General features: G+C 31.0%; 1 protein-coding gene across 9 annotated transcripts in view; it reads left to right on the top strand.

Annotated features, from left to right (window-relative positions):
• The window catches only part of LOC113512845 (glycogen synthase kinase-3 beta), a 37,875-nt gene that overhangs the window by 10,998 nt on the left and 2,815 nt on the right, over nt 1-24,062 (top strand). For 2 of the 9 annotated variants that reach the window (XM_026896785.3, XM_052894786.1), the window contains exons 2-9: nt 13,492-13,682; nt 14,541-14,624; nt 14,774-14,833; nt 17,006-17,116; nt 19,279-19,516; nt 19,865-19,962; nt 20,306-20,401; nt 23,417-23,729. In XM_026896785.3, the coding sequence (XP_026752586.2) occupies nt 13,492-13,682; nt 14,541-14,624; nt 14,774-14,833; nt 17,006-17,116; nt 19,279-19,516; nt 19,865-19,962; nt 20,306-20,401; nt 23,417-23,729 (1,191 nt within the window). Of the gene's footprint in view, nt 1-2,223; nt 2,566-2,736; nt 2,800-13,491; nt 13,683-14,540; nt 14,625-14,773; nt 14,834-17,005; nt 17,117-19,278; nt 19,517-19,864; nt 19,963-20,305; nt 20,402-23,416; nt 23,730-24,062 lie in introns of those variants that run through there. The other 7 variants (XM_026896788.3, XM_052894787.1, XM_052894788.1 and 4 more) reach the window with 6 other exon arrangements.

The following is a 24,062-nucleotide window of genomic DNA, read 5'->3' as shown; positions in this document are numbered from 1 at the left end:
TTTAAGTTGACGAGCATTTCTTGAAACTTTTCTTTGTAGGGAACTTACATTGACAGTATTTACATTAAATCGGCATCTCATTGAACGGATATATTGCTTTTATTATGCAGCCCGAAGTTTCCGGTCTCCTTAATCGTTAAATTTCACCCATAATACTCATTGTATTTAACTGAATTTGAATCGCCTATGCCTGATCTCATCACACATGAAGAAAGTTCCATCTGTTTTGGTAAAATGTCAACGGGCTAGATTTGTTTACATTATATTATGCTCGAATCGCGATAAAGGTGTTATCGAATTGGGATCGATTAGGCGTTTCACTCATGTATGGATTATTGTGACATTTGTTTTACCCTGTCTCTAGTTTCGCCACCTTCAAGTTATTTATTTATTTAATATAAAAATCCACAGGTCTTAAAAAATAAATGATAAGTCTCTTATAATTACAGCCAACAACGGATTTTAATTATATAAATGAAAATTATAATTCTAAAGCAAGTTAGGTTCAAGTTACATTTACTATGGTTTCAAGCATTGTTTTCATCTGTACATTCTGTTAATAGAACGTGACCGACATTCGTTTTGGATAGAACATTGAAGATTTAAAAAAAATTACAATGATCTAAATTTTATTTAATTAAGTAACTTTCCTTCGGTATGAAACAGTAGTAATAGTAGTTTTAGCTATTGAACTGTTTTGTCTCTTTCTTTTTAGTTAAATTTTTGATTTGAAAGAAAGTAACAAAAGTGTAATGGATAAAATATATTTGTAGAAGTTTTTAGTTTTTATGAATAAGGAGGTATGTGTTTTAGAAATAATATTTAATAATATTAAAAATTAATATTACGAATATTATTTTTTAAATAATTAAATCATACAATACCGTACCTTTTCACCCTCAAGATTTTCGAAATGGCTATGTCGCGGCTTGACCGCGTAAAAAAGCTTAGTGTCATATGAAATAATGTAGAATTATGTCTATTTGCGTAGCAAATTTCTTTAAAATATATCCATCTCTTTCAGGGTTATGCATTCGGTAGTAACATTTAAATATTTAACTATATTTTCAAACTCATAACAATTTATTCTTTCAGTCGTTAACTGTCAACTGTTGGACATTAGTCTTCCTCATAAAAGGAGTTTTGCTAGTAGTTGTCACGCTTGGTAGGTGGATTGTCAACCGCAGTTAGGTTTTTAGAGATGTTTTAAGAGGGACGCTGGTGCCCATTCTTAGCCCTCCCTTAGTTGCCTTTTACGACACCCACGAGAAAGGAAGAAGTGACCCATTCTATGCTGGGGCACACACGTCGAATTTAAATTAATGAACGAGATATTCTAATCGTCATATAATGCATTTTAATATAAAACGCGAACTTATGTGTCTTCAAGTAGATTTTTGCACCGCTTCAACCAGACTTAATATTGGACTAACACGGTAGTAAAGTATTGCAAAAATATTTTTTACCAATCTCTAGAACTATAAAGCTAATAGAAAATTACTCTATTACTAAAAATAAAGCTGTAATAATGTTGAATTTCGCGAGGATGGAAAAAATTTGTGTACAATTTAATTATTGGTGTATCTTATGTCATGGATAATCGTAGAAACGCTTTAAAAGATGAGATTCATTTGTGTGGTTTGTATATTATTGATGTTTTCTGATGTGAGTTACATTTTTTTTTTTTATATAATCACATTTTATCTTCATAAATTCTCTATGAAAAATACATTAACTGTCATAAAGAATTTGTAAGGATATTTTTATGCAACTTAGAATGGCGATCAAGCTGACGGCCCACCCGATGGAAAGCGGTAATCGTCACCTATAAACATGAGTACCATGGACATAACAAAGTATACTGTTTTGCCCATAATACCCCCCCATGCGTTACCATTCCTGAGGACTCAAATATATTTCTTTTTACTCTGTAAATTCACTGCCAAAGTATAGTGCTTCTAAATATATGTAAATTAAACTTAATTTAACTCACAATTTTTTAAAAAAATGATTGAACGGTATATTGTGTTCAAATTACACATAATATTGATATAATTATATTATTAAAACATTTATCAGTCGTTTCTGCTAATATTAATTTGTCTCAAGATTTTTTATGAAAGATTATTATATAAAGGGTTAGTCATTATTGTAAAAATTTTCTATAATGTTTATTATAAACAAAAAGACTTAGAGATATTGAATTAAAATGTTTGACGTAGTTAGGTATAAAGTTTGAATTAACACAACGCCGAGTTGTGAAGAGGGTCGACCTCCATGGGGAGGGGCGGAGAAGTCACGTCCCGCGCTGTCGGCCGGCAGTCTACCACAACGCGCGCTCGCGTGCGTTCCTCTTTGCTAAACTGGAGTGTTCCGGGCCGGTATGCTTCGACAACCTAGGAGTGTCCGATGGACAAACGACGGCGGCCATGCATCCCGTTGGAAAAGTCACTACGCGTTCCGAACCTTCACTACTGTGTTTACTTGATACTGATAGAAGCGGTCAATTGAGCCGCGCTCGCGATCGTTTTTCCACTTTCTGTAAAAAATTGCGACGTACTATCAGTGAGTTTCTAAATTATATGTATTGTCGATTTATTAGTCCCATGTGATTTTCCAATATGTCCTGTCCACAAACGTCATCGCTGTTTTCACAAAAAAAAAAAATGCCATATGATACACATATGACCACTTCAATGTTCTAATGCTGCTTTTGTGTTTTGCTGCAACGTGCAGGCGACGTGGACACTCCTAAAAAAACCGAGCTGGCTACGGATAAGAAGGCTGCCTCCTCGCATCGTAAGTGCTAGATATGGCGCACGTCATTAGTTCGACTGTAGTTTCACAGTTTACTTTTACATTTTCACTATCATTGATGTATTACGGCGTGTAAAATGCGATATTCTCTAACTGTTTATAAAGCATTCGATAAAATTAAATATAGTCATTTAATCAAAGTATAATAAGTTAGTGAACATTTGCTGACGACGTCGTAATATAATATTTGATGTAATATTATCACTTCATCACATGTTCCAATTTTCTATGTGTGTTCTGTTCTGGCGTGTTTGATGTTTGTTGTAGTAGTAAAACTTTTTTACAATAATACATAGATGATATGGTTTTCCGAATGAGCTCTTAATTAAGTCTTCTTTAATTGTTCTTACTAGATCGTGCTTATTATTTATAGATTATGAATGTACAAATGTGTTACAGTTTTCGTTTCTTTTCGTGTCTTCTAGATTTTAGGTATACTATGGTTTATAGTTAAACTATTGATGTTTATAGAGAAAAACAGCACAGTGGTTTTGAAAAATCATTCAATTATTTTATTTATTCCAATTGGTGTGTTGCTTTAATGTATGTAGTGTACTAAGGTGGATCGTATTTTTTCTCACTAATATATTTAAATACCATATGAATAATTTAACTACATACTAAGTCGATTAGTAGAAAATAAATATGCTACTGGCTTGCTATATTCCCCGATAAATAAATATATTGGGTAGATAATGTTAAGACTATACAGAACATAGTTGTAATATCACTAACCTAATTTATTATATATTTGTGCGTAGGAAACGTACAGCCATAGTATTAATTGTAATTTAATGGATAAAGTATAACAACAATAACTGTATTTATACATCGTTTTTCCAATTCCATACTTTGTTAGAAACTCTAATATTGAAACGGTGATAGTAATGTTGCAAAATGAATTTTTTACACAAAAGTTAAACTTGTTGTATCTAATTGCTATGTTCTTTGTACGTGACTCTGTAATTATTAGCTTGTAATTAAAAAAAAAATTGCTAAGGAGATATGTAAATGCTGAATTAGTTTTAGTCTTTTCCGTGAGAAGGCTACACTCAAAACTATATCCATAACATAATATTTATTGTCTTGAAGTGTATTTAATAGTAAATATTACTTATAACAAATACTTAAATATTGGTTTTAGTTGACAATGGTGAATTTAATAGTGGATTGCTAATATTACATTAATTAAAACTCTTTGTTTATTTTCTATTATATTTATTTACCTGGTTGTGAAAAGAACTTTCCAACAGACTTCCAAAAGAAGGAGGTTCTCAATTCGTTTGTGTTTTTTATATCGTTGCTACTTCATAACTCCGTCCGTTATAAATCGATTTGGAAAATTCTTTTTTATCTGAACAGATATACTTATGGGTTGGTCCCTTAGATTTTATCAATTTCAAACAAGTCACAATGCGTTCTAAATCGATTCAGTAAATTATTTTTGAATTATTAAAATTCTGTACAAACCGATAAAAAACCCTCATGTCCGTCTAACCATCTGTCAGAGCTACTACTAACACCAATAGTATTTGATATTTAAAGATTCTTTAGATATTGAGGTCAAATCTGCTTTAAAAATTTAAATTGTAAATGGATACTTTAGCGAAAGTATTATAAATATTACTAACTATTAAGAATATTTTTCTTTGCAAGACCGTCAACAATAACGGCCTAAAATTTAACAGCTCTATATTGTAGGTTTAATAATTTTCAAGTGACATTTTTTTTAATATTTAGTAGATTGGACATAAGTCCAAGAATTCTTATGAATTTCTAATATTCTAATTTTACTGAAAATTAAGTACCTAATATAATTAATATGAATTTTTTTGTGCCTTATGTTTCTATATTTTATGGAAACGATGCAGTTGTAGAGGTCAACGCCATTTACTGGTTACGGAATAGACCAATAAGTCTTGACATTTTCCTCGTTACTTCCTGTTTGCTAGCGTGTTAATGCCGGTAACTTGTGGTAAGTGGATCGTATATACACCAAGTTGGTCTTCACTTTCTAATAACGATAATACTTTTTGAGATGTTATTAAGGTTGGACTCTGAAAAAAAAATTGCTACTTCAATCGTGACAAAATTGTATGGGAATAACATTGGATTAAACCTTATTGATTGCAAGAATAATAATCTAAATTGGTACAGAATTGGTAAAGCTCTTTTTTTTTTTTACAACACGGGGGGCAAACGAGCATGCGGCTCACCTGATGGTAAGTGACTACCGCCGCCCATGGTCACCCACAACACCTACGGCATTGCAGGTGTGCTGCCGGCCTTTTAAAAAGGAATATGCTCTTTTCTTGAAGGTTATGTTGTCGTATCGGTTTGGAAATACTGCTGCTGGAAGTTGATTCCAAAGAGTGGTTGTGCGTGGGAGAAAGTGCCTTGAAAAACGCACGGTGGAGGACCGCCACTTGTCCAGATGGTTGGGATGAAATTTTAGTTTATGGCGGGTTGTACGATGGTGAAAATCTGCAGCAGGTATCAATCCGAACAATTCTTCAGAGCACTCCCCATGATAAATTCGGTAGAAAATGCACAGAGATGCAACATCTCTACGCAGTTCTTCCTTTTTAAGTTGTTAGTTAACTTTAAAAATAGTTAAAATTCATTCATCATTAAGTATTTTCTGTTTTTTTTTTTAATTTGTCATAAATAATAATTGTAATACTAGTTATGGTGATTAAACAACGTATTATACACATATTATTAAATTTCAATTTAACCACAAAATGTATGCATACACTTATTTAAAGGCGCTAAAGTTGTCCTTGACCTTGGACCGTATGGGCGTGGCTCCTTATTCCGCTACCCGCTAAGAATTATTGCGATGACAAAGAGTATTTCATTGGGCAGAGTTAGTAGTAGTAGAAAGTGTTTAAAAATTGATTATTGAACTGAATGTCAACTTTGTTTTCATAGTATAGGTACAAACAAGTATAAAATTTGTGGAAAGCTACATTATCAGCAAATACACATTATTATAGGCTAAATATTATTTAAAAAAAATAGAGAACCCCTAGGAAAATTGTAATAATAGAATCCAAGGTATGAAAAATTTGTCTACATAAATTTATACATAAAATTATGTACTACATTTAATAAAATATGATACTCATCATTACTCACAAATAAGTTTGTGATGTTACATATCTAAATATTATAGTTACACACTAACCGTTTTTTGTTCAAATTAGTCAATCAAAAGACGGGTACAATCTTATAATATAAATCGTATACTAAGTTTATAAGTAAAATTGAAAAATGATGATATTCATGTCGTAATACTTATCCAACAAAATAGTTGCATAATCAAGGTGCATTATGTACCTACATATAAATTCTGTTTATTTTATTCCAAACGGATCTTTGTTTAAAAGTTACGATGGGTATAACAATGCTAAAAATAAGAAATATGATGTGACGTGAGTCAACATTTTTACGTTTAATATTGTTGTAAAGGTTATCTTCCATTGTTCTAAATAAAGTACTAATTTTAAATACCAATATCTATTTCTATCTATCTACTGGAGGAAAGCCGGGGCGAGTTACTAGTTAATATTATAAATATAATATTTTTGTAACCTTTTGTTGTTTTAATAATTACATCACTCGTCATGAAATTTAGTTTACATGATGTAGTATTTTGAGATAGAGAAGAACATTTACTATTTTTTTTATCCCCGACCAATCAATATATCATGGCTAGACCGACGAAGTCGCGCGTAAAGATAAATATAAATATAATATATATGTTTATTAATCCTAAATAAGGTTGACAGAGACATTTGTTGACTACTAATATTTTTACATTTTGTTCTATATATTTAAATCTAACGTACCAAACCAATACCAAGGAGAAAACCTACCTGGATTGTTAGAATAATATCAAGTCAATTGGCCAATTGTATTGAAGTCGACATATTTTAAAAGAGATCTTATTTTAAATTTCTTTACAGTTTTCCAAACTTAACCTTTTCTTTAAAAATCTAAAAAAAAAACACATTCAAAATGCTCAAATGTTCTGCATGATTATTTATGACAAAGTTAAAATAAGTTGTGTTTTACTATATGTATCCCGTATTGCATTTGTCATTTTTAATTATATGCACAACAATTTATATCACCTCGAGTCCCTTGTAGGGTAGGCAGAAATAATTATTTTATATATATATAATAATTATTTTATATATATAGATATTATAATTAAAATAATATCTTTAATAAAACCAATAGATGTAAAAACAATATTATTTAGAAATTTTGTCTATCTGTTTAATGTGTGTGCTAGTTACGGCATCACGCAAAAAATACTGCACCAAATTGGATATGATTTCCACCATTGTGCTTTTGAAAGTCTGACTTAAAAATTAGTGTGTTTTATCTTGATACGCCACCTGGAAGTGGTCAATTTAATTTGTTTTTCTACTTCTGAAATTGTGTGGACAAAAAACTAGTATATAACTCATAGTCACAAAAATTAACTACAATTAATAAATTTTTAATAAATTTATTTATTGTAATTATATCTACTATATAATGTATAAATAAATCGAATATAATTAGACGTACATGTGTTACCTATTAAATGTGAAATGGGCTAAATATGTCAATATGTAGTTAACGCACCAAGCCTATTTTAATTTGTGTTGGCCAAATTTAAAATTATGCACACAGATTAAAGAAAGATGTATCAGCTATAATTTTTTAGATGAACTTATGAAAATCTATCTATTGGTTTTGGAGTATCGATTTTTAGAAAATGGTACACTTTTCTTTATTAGATTTATTATTCAATTAATTTAATTCAGACGCACAGATTGTAGTTTAAGGATGAGGTTTTTATATATATTTTTTGATATTTTTTACTATTACTCAAATCTGGGAATAACTTTTTAGGAATGACCTTTTAAGGGTGTAGTGCCTTAAATAACGTAAAATATTTAAATAAAAATTGTTTATTTGACAGGAGATCGCGACGTTCGAATTCATAACAATTTTTTTTTCAAAATGCTGCGTCTTTATTTACATTATGTTTGTCTAGTCTATAAAATAAAATACTCACAAATATCCAATATATAAATAACTTATCTATGATACTGACAACTTAGAAGTAATTATAAAAATACTAATTGCTAATAGTGAACACTAAGAGAAGTTGTTAATTAAATAAAATCATAATAATTGTTCACGTTAGTACCCGCCTCACGAACAAGACTAGGGTGATTGGCTTTAACAGCTATTGCCATAAATAAAGTGAAAGTACTTAGATAGAATGCTGATAAACAAGGGTGGAGTATGCTTGGACTTACGTCAGTAAGGGTTCCTACGTGGGCGCGGTGTACTTCACGTAGGTATACCACATACTATGGTATGAATATTATGATATATATCTTTCTCTTTATTATGTTGTCATATGTCAAGTGATATATTTACTATTCGGTAAAATGTAATAATTTCATTATTTTGTACTTATTAATATCGTTAAGATATATATATATATATATATATATAAGATTCACAATGGTGAACTAAAATTATATAATATTGGTATTTTAGTAGCTCTTTAATAAAATTTCAAGATTTATATAGAACACTGCCGGGCTTTTTATCGTACTGTAGATTTAGTAAGTACGATTACTGTTAAAATTATAGACAATAAAGTATTACTAAAATAGAACTCATAAAAAATATTTATATAATAATATGTAAATATAATATATTATTTATTATAATAATTTAAATTTTTTCTTTATATTTTATATGTAAAAAGATATGTAATTGTGCAACAACACATGAGTTTTCAATCGACACCGTCAATGTAATTAAGTTTTTATTTAGTTATAAAGTTATATTATTGTGTAACTATGTACTTACATAATACGTTCCTCTTATAGGAAGGAACATGTGTCCAGTATGGGGGTTATATGTTTATTTATATAAAAAAAGAAACAAGGAAATTGTTCTAATAACTGACAAATTCTCCCAAGATTTACTTATATGGACTTGAAAGGTTTTTCAATGGCAATATTCGCGCGTGTAAGTGACGTGTATGTATTTCCATGACAGTTTTGATATTGAAATCACGATTTCGGTCATAAAAGTATAATGCTGCTGGTTCTGGCTACTTTATGTAAGCGAGATATAAGTATTTAGTTACTAGTTTTTACCCACGACTTTTTCCGCGTAATCGGGATTAACAAATAAAAGAAGTCTATGCCCTTCTCCTTGCTAAATACTGTCATTAAAATTGGCGCCAAGAAGTAACAAATAAACACAATGCAGTAATATATTAGATTTTAAGCGATTTCCAATAGAAGGTGATTCTCGAGTCGTTAGAATTTTTACGGGAGGGCTCGTACGGACGGGCAGATGACATGCATGTGTCAATATTAAGGGTCTCGAATGGTTCCGAAACTAGTCGAGCTTTTTCGACAAAATTATATATTGGAATTTAAAAAAATACGTAAATTACATTAATTACCAATTAAGTTAATCTTTCACTAATTCTACACCGCTTCTTACAATTGATAAGATTTACTTTTCCCATACAAATTATGATTGACGTCGCCGCTATTCTGGCACAAAACTCAATAATTCAAATCCGAATATATTTATAAATTTTGACATTTATTATAATAGGATAGCAGGAAGTAGGATTAGTAAAATAATAAGATGTATTTGAAAGGTCTATATCATGAAAACACGCTCCATTTTCTTTCATTTCATTGAAAATATCCATTCAGTATACGTATATAGAGATTTACTTCGTACACGCCGCAATCGAGTAACTACATAAATTATGAGGACGTTGCAGTCAGTTTAAAGAATCTATAGGATTAAATAAAGTACGAAAATTCGAATTTATTCTGTTTGTACATATTGGTTCGAATTATTTTAGCATGATGTTTATAGGTCACGTCTAAATATAAGAAGTAAAGTTTATATAATTAGCCCGATTTCATTATTGCGTTTCGAACATGCGATTTTAATATTAATTTATTATTATAGATTATTGGTATTCTTCGGTTCTGCATCTAGGTATTTATGGCCAACAAATAATAAAGATTTTGTTCCACAAATAGACTTAGCAAAATTAGCACGCGATCAATATAGGAGTAAACTGTGGATTGCACAAGGGGAATAGCAGCAAGTGTCCAACTTTGAACTTTAAATAACAGTTCTAGATCACTTCAGAATGGCGTTAGAGTAGTAAGAGGGTATGATATGAATTTAGTTCTTTTATTGATGGTTTGAGTCGCTGAGTCGCAAAGTTTAATTTTTATTCACTATTTTTACTCATATTATTTATTCATAATTAAAAATGATACTTAACATTAATTATGTTCTAGCTTTTTCTTTTGAAATGTGCGCCATTAAAAAGCGGAAGTTATATTTTCCTTGTTTACTTTCTTTAAATTTTACCCGGCTATTACTGTAGCATCACACTAGTTTAACGCCTTTCTTTGATGGATACTTTATTATACGAAGATGATCCTCTTTGCCTCTACCTTCTGTAGAGTACTTAAACCCTTTCAATTTACACACATATATAGATATAATATATAAAAATAGTCTAAATGAGAACCTCGTAATTTTTTAAAATAATACCCTTTACACCTTTACGGCATTTCATAGACTGTAGGTGTTTTATTGTATTGAACGCAAAATTGAACGTGCTAACATTTCACCGAGCATATTTAAATCCACATGACAGGAGGTAGGCCTACCGTCTCTTATATTGTTAAAGTTTGTTAAAAAGATTTATTATCATTAAAGAGTTCATTGGAATTATAATAACTCAAAAGTCTTTAATATTACATTGCTGTGTATTTAATATTAGGTAATGTAATCTTGGGCATCTGTTCTATTTTTATATATGTAATAAGATATTGATATTCGTCGTTAATTAACCATATATATACATATATCCATAGGCATCTCCTTTGGGGGGTTAAACTAGTAGTTGCCATGCTTAGCAGATGAGTAGGCAACCACAGTTAGGTTTTGGTGATATTTTAAAAGTGACGCTACTGTCCATCCTTCGATTATTAGTTTCCTTAGTCACCTCTTATACATACTCCTTTACGATCACGGAAAAGGAGAAGGTGGCCTAAACTATGCCGGGGTCACACGACAAGGCATTGTGTAATGTAATGATTATTAAAATTATTACATAAATATAAACAATATGATACAAGTTTTATTAAATATTTAAGTATATTAATCAGTTATCCATACTACAAGCTCTGGTTAGTTTGTGGCGCTGTGTAAACTATCCAGTATAGTATTTCTTTATTGATATTATCTAGTATCACAAATAAATAAATACTTAATTTCCAAGAATTCGTTATTTAAAAAGTTAATTATCGCTATGGACATGTTCATGCGAGACACTTCCTCTACATTGCCGTGAGGTGTCGACCTGATTCTGTGAAGTGACTCGGCCGACCGTGAAGCGGTCGTGTCATGCGTTTAGACATGGGTTCTACCTCCCTTCGTTCCAGTTTCAGGCTGCAATCTACAAAAGGGTAGAAGAATTAGACACCTACGTGACAAATGTATAATTATTGTGAATAAATAATGGTACTTAATAATGATACCAACAATAGCAAAAGTGTTTATTGACACAAATAATCTATAAATTTCTATAATAACTAAATTACGATATATATAATTATAGGGTTATATAAAGCTAACCCTGTACAGCACTGATTTTTAACCGAATTCTTTTTATCCATAGTGTAACAATAAAAATTCATGATTCAGGTCTTATTTTAAATTTAATCCAACAAATAATATACTTAAGTAGTACACTAAACATTAAAATAACACATACTGTCATTATGTTACCTATTAATATCTACATAGTATAAAACCAAGTCGCTTACCGCCATTTGTATGATTAGATCTCTTAAACTATGCAACGAATTTTGAAAAAATATATTTTAATGTTATAAAAATTATACAAATTATGTAGAGTATGCAGGTGGCTTGGGATCATTCTATATGGCAGTCTATAGGGGAAGTATATTCAGCAGTGGACAGATAACGACTGATATGGTGTTGATGATGATGATGATGATGTGGAGTTTGGAATTGCTATTTAGACGATTACAATAATAATATTAATAATGACTTCACACTCCACTGATACCACATTGTTTCTTCTTTATAATAATTTGCGTAATGTTTTATTCAACTTAAAACATTAAGCAAATAGTGAAATATATTTTAATATGGAAAGGAAATTTCGAAATAAAACCTCTACCTATGGTTTGCTTCCAAGCTTGTGTGGTAATATAATATGTACTATATTAAAATAATAGGCCCCGTATGAAGATGATTAACCCTTCTTTGCATAATGGTGGAAATTTTCATCATAACATTGAATGCTCAAAAATTATATAAAAGAACAAGTTGACTTTAAGTTGATCGTGTCTGGATACCTTTTTAATATCCATTGCAGAAAAAAAAACAGCTGTCAAAATTTTTTTTAACCATTTTTCCTTTAGTTTTGAACATGAATGGTATCACCTTGACTTATTTCACCAATAAAAAAAAATCATGCAAAGAAGGGTTAAACTTAAGATAAAAATAGACAATCAAATTTTGACTGCAATTGTTGGTTACTGCGGCCAAATTATAGCATTTTTTTTTTATTATTGATATTGTCTATGAAACTAGATGATGACATAATATTACGTTCATGTCATCAAAAACAGATCTCTGTCATAAGAATAAAATAAAATATTATCGTAGTCTAGATGGTTTGGATGCAATAAAAAAATTAAAATGTTAATTTTGTAAATTACATTATTAATTTATATAAAAGGAAATCTAACGATGGATATCAGCAGAACTATAACAATTAGTCAACATGCAGAAGGTTATTTATCATATGACGATTATTGGATTAATTAATTAATTAGATTAAATACCTCCATGTACGATGTGTTGCGCTCGCTATCTGACAGGTATTCTTATATTAAAAGCATTGGTTCTCGTAATTAGTTTTATTGTTTCAACCATATCAATCATAATCAATTGTATTTTGGTCTATTTTGAGTGTTACGTTTCTCACAATGGCACAATGGCAACAGTCGACAAATGCCTCTAATTACCCTTTGACATTGACAATTGAGAGCATTTTTTTTTAAAATATCTCAATTTTTACTTATGCTTTTCTGTGGTCTTTTTCATAGTAATCAAATTTTTAATATAATATTTAAATATATACGTAAGTCTTTATGAGATGATAGTGGAATGCTAATCCCGCCTGCGTTAAATGTGTACGCTGGCTTGGTAGGCTACCAATGATAAATGACAGGCGAGGGCGAAGTTAGATCAGTTGGCATATCGTGCGTAACTAATTTACCAGGAATTAACCACAATGGTTTACAGGGCGGGAGGGGGCGTGGAGGTCTACCTGCCCGGGTATATTTCTAGCAATGGGGCCGTCAGTTCTGATTACTAATAATCCCCTGCCTTTTATTATTGTTGGTCATATATGATGTAGTTACACGATATACGAATTGAGATGTTTCAGTGACAGTCTCTAACTTTATATTATCAGCATTAGGTTTAATTGGTTTATCATTATACTAATAGTGGTAATATATAGTTTAACGTTTCCTTATATTTGTGCGTACGTCGTTACAGGCAAGGACGGCTCGAAGGTGACGACTGTGGTGGCAACGCCGGGCCAGGGCCCGGATCGGCCACAAGAAGTTAGTTATGCTGACATGAAGCTCATCGGAAACGGCAGTTTCGGTGTCGTTTACCAGGCCAAATTATGTGACACTGGCGAACTTATTGCTATTAAAAAGGTGCTCCAGGACAAAAGGTTTAAGGTAGGTAATGCGACCATTGTAAGTGATACTAATACAGCAATTAATTAGTTTGTACAGACAGACATATCAAAAGTCAAACGAATATAATAAAACCCGCCTTGCTCTGTGTTCACATATATAATAAAGTTCCAAATGTATTATAACAACTAAACAAAAATCTATTTAGAAGGAATTTATATAGTTATATTATAACTAATTTGTTGTGGAAAATTATTGAATTTAGACGCTGTATTACTTTATCAAGATATGTGTATTCGTAAATGAAACAATAATTAACTATGTTAGAACATCTGATTCCCGCAAATCAGTTTAAGTTATTGATCTTACTGATTTCGTAATTACTTATGACTTACGAGGTTCTCATTTCGCTTTTTTTTTTTTCCATGTTTGTTATTTCATACCTCCGTCAGTTGTAAACCGATTTAGAAAATTCTACTACAACAAACTACTTACAAATTGGTCCCTTAGAAATTTTATCAAAATTGATTCAATAGTTCAGTTTTTAAATTAAAGGAACTGGTTTTGTTACAATTTCGAGTCGGTTTTATTTATTTTAGAACACAATTTTAATTATATTACGTTTGTTACTCAATCACGTTTAATATCGGAACGGATTCGAATGAAATTTAGTATACACGAGAATAGACTACGTGTATAAAATCCTAGATTTATACTATTTTATCTTTCAAATCGGAGAAAGCTTAGGGTTACAGCTAGTTTCTTATGTGCCGATTGATTGATCACATTTTATAAAAAAATAAGAAAAACTTGTGGTGTCAAAGACGAAGAAGAAATAAATCATAAAAAAATATTTTACTTCATAATTAAATTCTATAATGTAATATTTATACATTTCAGAATCGAGAGCTTCAAATCATGCGACGATTGGAACATTGTAATATTGTCAAATTGAAATACTTCTTTTATTCTAGTGGAGAAAAGGTAAATATTTTGTGTATTTTTATATACAAAAGAACCTAATAATTTATAGCTGATGCCATTTTACGTGGTTAATTTTTTGTTATAATAATAATTTAATTTATAATTCGGTAATTAAGGGTGTGTTATTTGTGTGTTTTATTCGGGGGAAGGCGGCAGTGCCCGCAGCAGTGAGCGCAATGTTAAACGCAATGCAGTCTCTTGAAGTCGAAGTATGTCAGAACCATTCAAATTCTTGCGCTAGTGTGCTAACGCACAAATTAGGTCTACGATCTTTGTTGGCAAGGGTTACCGAACAATATGTAATTTTAGATGAAATTCATCACAATTTGTGTCATAAATTATAGAGCTAGAGTTGAAGTATCGATCGGTAACCTGCGAAGCCTAACAATTGTGTGCATAATTGAGAAACCCCTTATCATACCACAAATCATATTATACTGGATCATGAGCTATACATATCATTTTATCATCAGAAAGAATGTAATTTTTTTGTCATCAGGTTTGAGTTTGCTTGCTTTTACATTTTTGTGTTTCTTTGAGAGATAGCTTTATCCGATCCATTTACACTCGCGTTCATGATTTTCATTTCATTTCTTCAAAAATGCAAAACGATTAACTATAAAAATATTACTAGCTGAAACAGTCGTACCAAGAGTACATTATTATAGAAAAAATAAAACTAAATAGCTGTTTTTTCTACATGATCGAAAGAATCTATTTGACATGAATTAAGATTAAATTTCTATATTCATTAATATTATTATTTTGTATTTGTATAATAAGTAATCGCAATCTAGGGACACCAGGGCTCAATTCTGCTAATTTACAAGTAATATAATTACAATAAGTATATTTTTTACAATAATTATAATTTTTTTTTTTTTTATACTACTATGATGACAAACAATCATACGGTCCGTTTGATGGTAAACGGAGTTACCGTAGCCTGTAACATCAGGGGTATCACGCGACCGTTGCCGACCCTGGAGCCTATATATTATTTAATATATTTCTAAAGGTATTATTTTTAGAACTTATGTACATTTTTAACGGTATTAATGGAAGGAAGGAAGGAAACCACAAACACATAAGTTCTTTAAGTGGTATTGTTGCTTATATATATAATATGTCATAATTCTGAAGTGTATTCATATAATAGTTTTTACACATTTACCCCCTTATTCATAAAAATATCAAACCTCTCATAAACCTAATGCGCTAAATTCTTAATTTGAATGACGGTGACAAAACATTTCAATAACTATAAAAGTTTGTGGGAGTTTTTAGTTCTTATGAATAAGGGGCTTAATGTTTAACCATATATTATGATATACATTATTTTTATTGATCAGTACTTCACTTTTTGCTAAATTGTTGAGTGAAAGTTTATGTTTAAGATCCGCCCTTGAAAAAAATTTTAATCTTCAGTGGTTATCGATTTCTCGAGATATATGACCAGCTCATTTCCTCTTCAGCTTACTCAGTTCATCACTCTACCAGAAGCAAACTTTGTACAAAAGTTGTTTGCGTTTGGGTATCTCTGCCCCAGTAGTGTTTTGTTGTAAAACACCAGTGCTTGCATAACTGCCTCGGTTTGAAAAGCTCGCTCTTATATCTAAATATGACAGTGAAATTACAGAGTACGGAGGCATAACACCACCTCGAAATCCTTAGGATGAAGGGTATAATGGACGTCATCCTATTATTAGTATTCGGTGATTTAGTTAATACTTTTCATATCTGTAGGCGTTAGTTACCACACATTCTATCAGATGGGCTGTCAGCTTATTGCTTAAAAACTCTATAGTACTACTAAGAAAACGAAAATAAACAATCTTATATCGGATTTTATTACGTAATATTACATCCGTCGAAGCTCTTTTCGTTTATTTAGAGACTTAAAATGTGTAGTTAGCGTATCAATAAGTAAATTTTAGTAACGCACAGATTGCTTTGTCTTTAGACTTTCTAGCAAGTTATACGAAAAATTCAGACATCTATTGACGCTAAATTACCAGAATTCGAGCCCAGGTTTTTAATTATCTTATGCCATAATCTCAATATTCTCTTTGCACATATACATATCCACTTACATGCTTTTCATGCATTTGTAAGAGAGTGAAGACATTAAAAACATTTTATTAAGACATGTTTGCTGAATTTTATTGATTGGGTTTTATTTCAATAACAGTCTGTTATTTGAATTAGTTTTGTTATTTTGCATACCATATATTATTCTGATTCTTTTATTTTATCTCTAATTATCGTCTTGATAAAAATATATTATTTTTACAGTATAATTAAATTAATGATAGGAAATGGAAATAACTATCATAATGTAAATACCGAATTAATAACGTTTTTTTGTATTTCTATTACAGAAGGATGAAGTGTACCTGAATTTGGTGCTGGAGTATATACCAGAGACTGTGTATAAAGTGGCACGTCACTACTCCAGAGATGAACAAACCATACCCATTAGTTTTATAAAGGTACAGTTGTTAAATTTACTACTACGCCTACTTAAGTAAAGGCTGCGCCCCCTAGCGTCCGATCCTCTGATGATAATTCAAAATGTAGATGACAATTATTTTTGTATACTTCAAAGGAAAATTTGAAAATTTCAGGGGGAACTTTGAATTTATTTTATTTGTTTATTCAGTAGTACATACATATATATGTGTACATAGCGGACTTAAATGTTAAAATCATTCTCTCCCAGTCAACCACAGGGAAGTATCAGAATACTCGAATGCGATACTAGTAATTATTTATATAGATACATACATATAAAAATTACATAGATAAACGTATAAGTATATATAAATAATAAAAGAACTAACACATATATAAAATATACTACATTATATACGAAAACGAGAATAATATATAGTACTTTATGCTCGGATAAATATGTAGAAGTGTGAACGTTTTTTTTTAAGACATTACATTTTGAAATCCTCGGAGCGTATTCCACCATTGTCCGGTTGAGTTGTCACCGCTCACATATGTATTTTGTATCTGTGCCCCGTGTCCGCAATAAAACTAATGACAGTTACATTGACTGAAGTATTAGTTACGTTAATGCGACTGTTAATTATTTGTAATTGTTACTAAAGCAACTAACTTATCTTACGTGAGCAATTTTTAAGAATGTATAGGTACTTTGCTGCATAACTTTTTTTTAATTACTGTTAGCATAATAATGGTTCTTTGTTTTAATAAGAAAAGATTATCTTAGACTAAACTGATTTATCTTACTAATATTTCACAATATATAAAAGTTTGGAAATGAGTTTATTAAATATTTGTTATTTAATTATACATAAACGTCTAAACCGATTTGATATATAGGAGGACCACATACATATACTGTTATGTTATTGGGGTAGGTAGAAAAAATTGAAAGAAAGAAAAATATTTTTTTTTAGTGACATACATAGACATTATAATTAGTAAAGTAAAAACAAATTCTAGTCACTAAAAAGGCTCTTACTCAGCGTGTGTCGGGAGTCCTTACGACTTACTGACACTAATCTTTCGTAGGATACTACCGAGTTCCGTGCGTAACAATGAAATTAAATAATAACACAAATATTAGTGTTGGTTTAGTATATGTAAATAAATAACAAGTGATACAGTGAAAAGAAAATAAATCTGTAATTTATCAGTGAAGGTATGGTAACAAATAGTCTGACAATTGACCACTAAATGCTCTGATTCAAACAAACCTTTTTCACTTTCTCCATGTTCATCAGTCTATTCATACACGCTCGCCGGTTACGGGCACTTTTAATTTGACCTTTATTCATCACGTCTCCTTTTCGGTGGACATACTCCTTAGTTTGTAAATATGTTTATTATTTGTTAATTACATTCAAATATCGTGACCCATTCGTATAAAATGGGGCATACATGTGGACCACATCTTAAATTAATCCGTATTATATTTTTTTATGTTACATAATGCGGGCAAAGTTGTGGAATTACAACTAAGTAACATATGAATAATTCCTCATAAACCTAGTAGGTAATTATTACAGTCCATCTGTCAAAGTTAAAATCTTGGTATTGTGACAGAAATCGGTGGTTTACTAAGATGGCACAAACCTGACAAATACAATGTTACGAATATAACGATTATGATTGATTCCAAGTGTACAGTTATTGTAATTGAAATTTCTATACGAAGAAGGTAGGAAACAAGCTCGCTTGATGGTAAAATGCTCCAGCTAGAGTAGCAAAAAACAAGCATACTATTTTATTATTAAAAGTTTCGGAAGCACTTATTATATTTTAATGTAAAAACTACCGCGTTAACTTATATGTAATTAGATTGAAAAAGTTCGACTAGTTTCGGAATCAATTCGTGATCTTCAGTCATGAGTGACTGTGACGCGAGCACGAGCCTGATGAGTCAGGCTCCGAAAGTTATTACATTAAAATATAAAGGATACGTTTAGAATACCAGAAACATCATTCGCATGTCGTCTACATTTGTATTTGTGACATAAATATATTGAATTACAGTTATTACTCTGTAATTTTTATTTTTATATCTGACTATCCAAAAGGTTTGCTTTTGCATGCTTTGTACCGACACAGGATTCCGATTATATTATTATGTATAAATTCTTTATTTTTTCTTCAACAGCTGTATATGTACCAGTTGTTCAGAAGCCTCGCATACATCCATTCGCTGGGCATCTGCCACCGGGACATAAAACCACAAAACCTACTCCTAGACCCGAAGACAGGCGTGCTCAAGCTATGTGACTTCGGTTCGGCGAAGCATCTTGTACGCGGGGAACCCAACGTTTCCTACATATGCTCGCGATATTACCGCGCTCCTGAACTCATTTTTGGCGCCATAGATTATACCACTAAAATTGGTAAGATTCAATTGTCATCTACAAAAATTCTTACTTTTTTATAAACATGAAAGTAACTTGTTACTTCACTAAGCAATCGTCATATAATTTGATACACATATTATGTGGTACGCAAAACGGACATAGGTTATTTATCTCATGTCAATTCTGATATACTTATTAGAATTGACGTAGAATTTGCGTAACACAAAAAAATCAATCAATTATGAACCTCTTTTTCTGTGTTGGTTTAAAACCATTATTTTGTAAATAAAATATTTTTATAATTGTTAGCAAACGAGGACATATAAATTAATACATGAATACGTTTTATTAAATTATAATTTTATTCACGTATTTACTCTACAGATGTCTGGAGCGCAGGATGTGTTGTAGCAGAATTACTTTTGGGTCAACCGATATTCCCGGGCGACTCTGGTGTTGATCAATTGGTGGAGATAATCAAGGTAAATATCAATCTTCTTATTCATAACAATATAAACTTCTACAAATCTATTTTAATTTATCTTTCATATCCAAAAGTTGATAAAGAAAAAAGACAAAACACTTCAATAGCTAATACAAGTTTGTCAGATGTTTGACGTTTCTATGAATAAGAGGAAAAGAATATTTTATGTTAAGTGTAGAACATTTTATCACACAATTTTTGTTTTGCAAAATTATTGTGAAAATATTACTATTTGAAATTTATTTATAAATACATTGTAACATGAATTTATGATATAGATTTATTTATCTGTTTTTTTTTTTTTATTCAGCCATAAATTTTACTGTTATATTTCAATGCAGGTTCTAGGCACGCCTACACGAGAACAAATCCGAGAAATGAATCCGAACTATACAGAATTCAAGTTTCCCCAAATCAAGAGTCACCCTTGGGCAAAGGTAAGTGCAATTAAAATACTTTGTTTAGTTACTTATTTTGTCATTCATTTTAGGAACGGAACTAAAAATATATTTCGAACATTGAATGTCACAGTCTAAAGAACTTTTCCTACCAATCATCCAACTTATCATGTAACAGTTTGAGTTACGTCGAAGGCGTTGGACCACTGGTTATTTGCACTGCGGAATGTTCTTCTTTTAGAATCACATCCATATCTCATCCGAATGAGTTTATATTTGTGAGAATATCGAATTTTATCACTTATTAGAAAATGTCTTATTGGCGAAATTATTGTACTTTGAATTTGAAAAATGATTCATTATAGCATTACAGTATAATAACAATGATAGAACAACTATAACTAGCTATGACTGTTATTTGGAATCCATTCTAAAAGTATAACTAATAATTCGATAAATCCCTAATATACCCTTTATATATATCCAATATTCGATTTGACAGACAGACATTTTTGGGCCCCGATTATGAATTTAGTAAAACAATATAATATAATATAAATTGATTGTACTTATTTTTTAATTTAGCTAAATATAAATATACAAAGGTATATATTTGAACTACTTTTTTTTTTATTTGTGCTCTATTCGGATATGCCCAATATGATATTTTTTCGCCAGTAGGATATTTTTGTAAAAGTAGCGTTTTTGTTTATGCATTTGTGTGTAGATAGTAATTTAGATGAGTTTATTCAAAATTTTACGTTCACATGATGTTTCTTCTGTATTTTAGATTATTGTCTATGAAATTACCGTTTTCGAAAATCAGTGGTTACTTTGGACATAAATTGCAGCATAATATGTTATAACGTGACTTAGAAACAAAGACTATAAATAAAGCTCGATTTTATATACAAAAACCCTGATATTATATCTGTGCCTCTAGTGAGAAAGGTTATAACTCAAGTTATAGCCTTTTTCTTTTTTAGGCTACTTTAAATAAGCAAATTTTTCTCTTTCGAATGGTATAAGAATCGTAACGATATCTTTAAAAACAATAGAGATAGTAAACATGTAAAACAAAATATTTGTGGTAAAAAAGTCATAATTAGAAATAAAACTACAATATTTTACAAAAATTATTTTTGTAAAATGAATCAGTTCGATTTGAACCCTTTTACACCATTTAATAGCGATTATTTTTTATAGCGTAAAATACACAACATTGATTTTATATGTAAAATAGTTTTAATTCATATTTTTATGTTAATTACAAATTTTGGAAAACGGTAATTTTTAAAGTAAATTATTACTATGACAGCGCGCACGGGAAGTGTTTGTCTCTGTGAGAATTTCGTTGAACTCCATCCATTCTATAGGAATTGGTTCATCATATCACAATCGTATATAGCCATGGATAAATGTCACCCGTGCGCTCGTCCTCTAACTGTAGTTCGAAACTATATAAACAAACTAGGCTCGTACACCAAAATTTTTGTGCTATTTTTGTGTAAAACACGGGCGTTATTGCAGTACATGTTGGAGCGTATGACCATGCCCAAGACTGCCACTGACCACCAGCGCATTCGAGTAAGACACTGCCCAAACGCAAACCTAAATGTCTCCATTATTTTCTGTATTATTTATATCAATTCAATTTAGTAGGCATCTAGTAATTTATAAATACTAATATCTTATTTATAATATTTATGTATTATTTATTATTATACTTATTTTAAAACAGTCATAACACTATATATGAAATGTATTGAAATGGAGGCATTTAGCGTATGATCTTTGGCATGAATCAACAATTTGAAAGTCACAACTAATCGGTTTACGCTGTCTCTTACTGCAAATTGATTGTTTGTTGGTGTTCAGTGTGCATTCATTCGTAAGTTTGTTTCAACATTTCCAATGTTAAAATCCGTCTTTGCCCATATTTGAAATCATGTATAAAGCCAATGACACAGGCGTTTACCATCGTTACAACATGCTAAATCATTACATTAACAAAATTTGTAACAATATAAAACACAGGGTTGAAACTATTATGTGGTCATCAGTAATTTATTGTGATAAATTGAGATTTCTAACTCCTTATAATTATTTCTATATAGTAATCATAAAATAAATAAAAAAATAATAAATGAGAATACTCGTGTACGTGCTTACGTGTCATACATTATACATGTCTATTCATATTTAAATATAACATTAATATTAAACATAAATATAAATAAATATAACTAAGAAATATTTAATTTAAATCTGGGATTTGAATTACCTGTGAATTAGAATGTTTACCTGTATACTAAATAAATATACTCAGTGGTTTATGGTTGTAATTATATATTGAATATACTGAAATAACAATTTCCGTATCAGTATATAAAAAAATATTTTATTGCTTGACCCCACTTAATATTTCAACCCCTGTAATATATTTCCTATGATCCTGTATATTAAACAAGTCTACTAACAGTATTTTTAGTGTGATTGAAGCATATTAAATTTATAAATACGATTGATAATTAATTAGGTAAATCATGAAATCGAGTCAGTGTTCCTATGTTATAAAATATGTTAGGGATTACGCGCTACGCGCTAATTATGTATGAACACTTTTTGTTGACATAAAAACTAAACGTACTACGACGTACGTAGAATAATCGCAGCAAGTGCAATGGAGATTATTTAGAGTTAGTATAAAATAGTTGGTCGAGGCACAGACGTGGTGAGCGCAGCGTGTAAAATGTAGCTAGTTTTTGGAAAAGAAATTACGAAGAATGCCCGACTGAGAGTTGTTTCCTATAAGCTAGCTACATTTTACTCGTTATACTTCATCGCCTCTGTACTTCAATCAACTATTTTAATTATATTTAGTGTTTTATAAATAAAAACTACGTGACATAAAACGTATTTTAACTTTTGTAATGGTCTCTTAAAAAAAAAAAATTATAAAAAATTGAAATAGATCTATTAAAGGTTTTTATAAATAAGAAGCTTAGGGTATTATATTATGATATATAACTCTGTGTCTTTGTGTGTGTGCAGGTGTTCCGCGCGTGCACACCGCCGGACGCGATCTCGCTGGTGTCGCGGCTGCTAGAGTATACGCCGGGCGCGCGACTGTCGCCGCTGCAGGCGTGCGCGCACAGCTTCTTCGATGAACTACGTGAGCCGGCAGCGCGTCTGCCCAACGGGCGCTCGTTACCGCCACTCTTCAACTTCACCGAGTACGAGCTCGCCATCCAGCCCTCGCTCAACGACTTCCTGAAGCCGCGCGCCGCGCCCGCCGCCGAGCACGCGCACGACGCGCCCGCCGCTGGCGCCTCCGCCGCGCCGCCGCCCGACCACGACGCGCAAGGTGCGCCCTCGCACTCCTAGCTCTCTATTCTCATTTACATTACGAAACTTGATGCGTGATATTCCTTTTGCGACGTTAGTTTTTATATGTAGAGACCTCTGATTTCGTAATGTATGCATTATTGTTACAAAAACAAAAGTCTTTGACACTTTATAGTACAGTAAAATCTTAAATTATAGGATACAGAGTTATTATGAAGAGTGAGTTCAATAGCGGACTTATCCCCTGTAGGGGATTTCTTCTAGTCAATTGATTTGAATTAACGTGAATCTAGTGTCGCAAAAGTTTTGATATTGACAGGTATGTTTTTAGCAAATTGTAGATTGTACTGTT

Source organism: Galleria mellonella, unplaced genomic scaffold (assembly GCF_026898425.1).
Source record: "Galleria mellonella isolate WM207_F2 unplaced genomic scaffold, CSIRO_AGI_GalMel_v1 utg23, whole genome shotgun sequence".
Lineage (NCBI taxonomy): Eukaryota > Metazoa > Arthropoda > Insecta > Lepidoptera > Pyralidae > Galleria > Galleria mellonella.
This window is presented reverse-complemented; position numbering and strand designations above follow the sequence as displayed.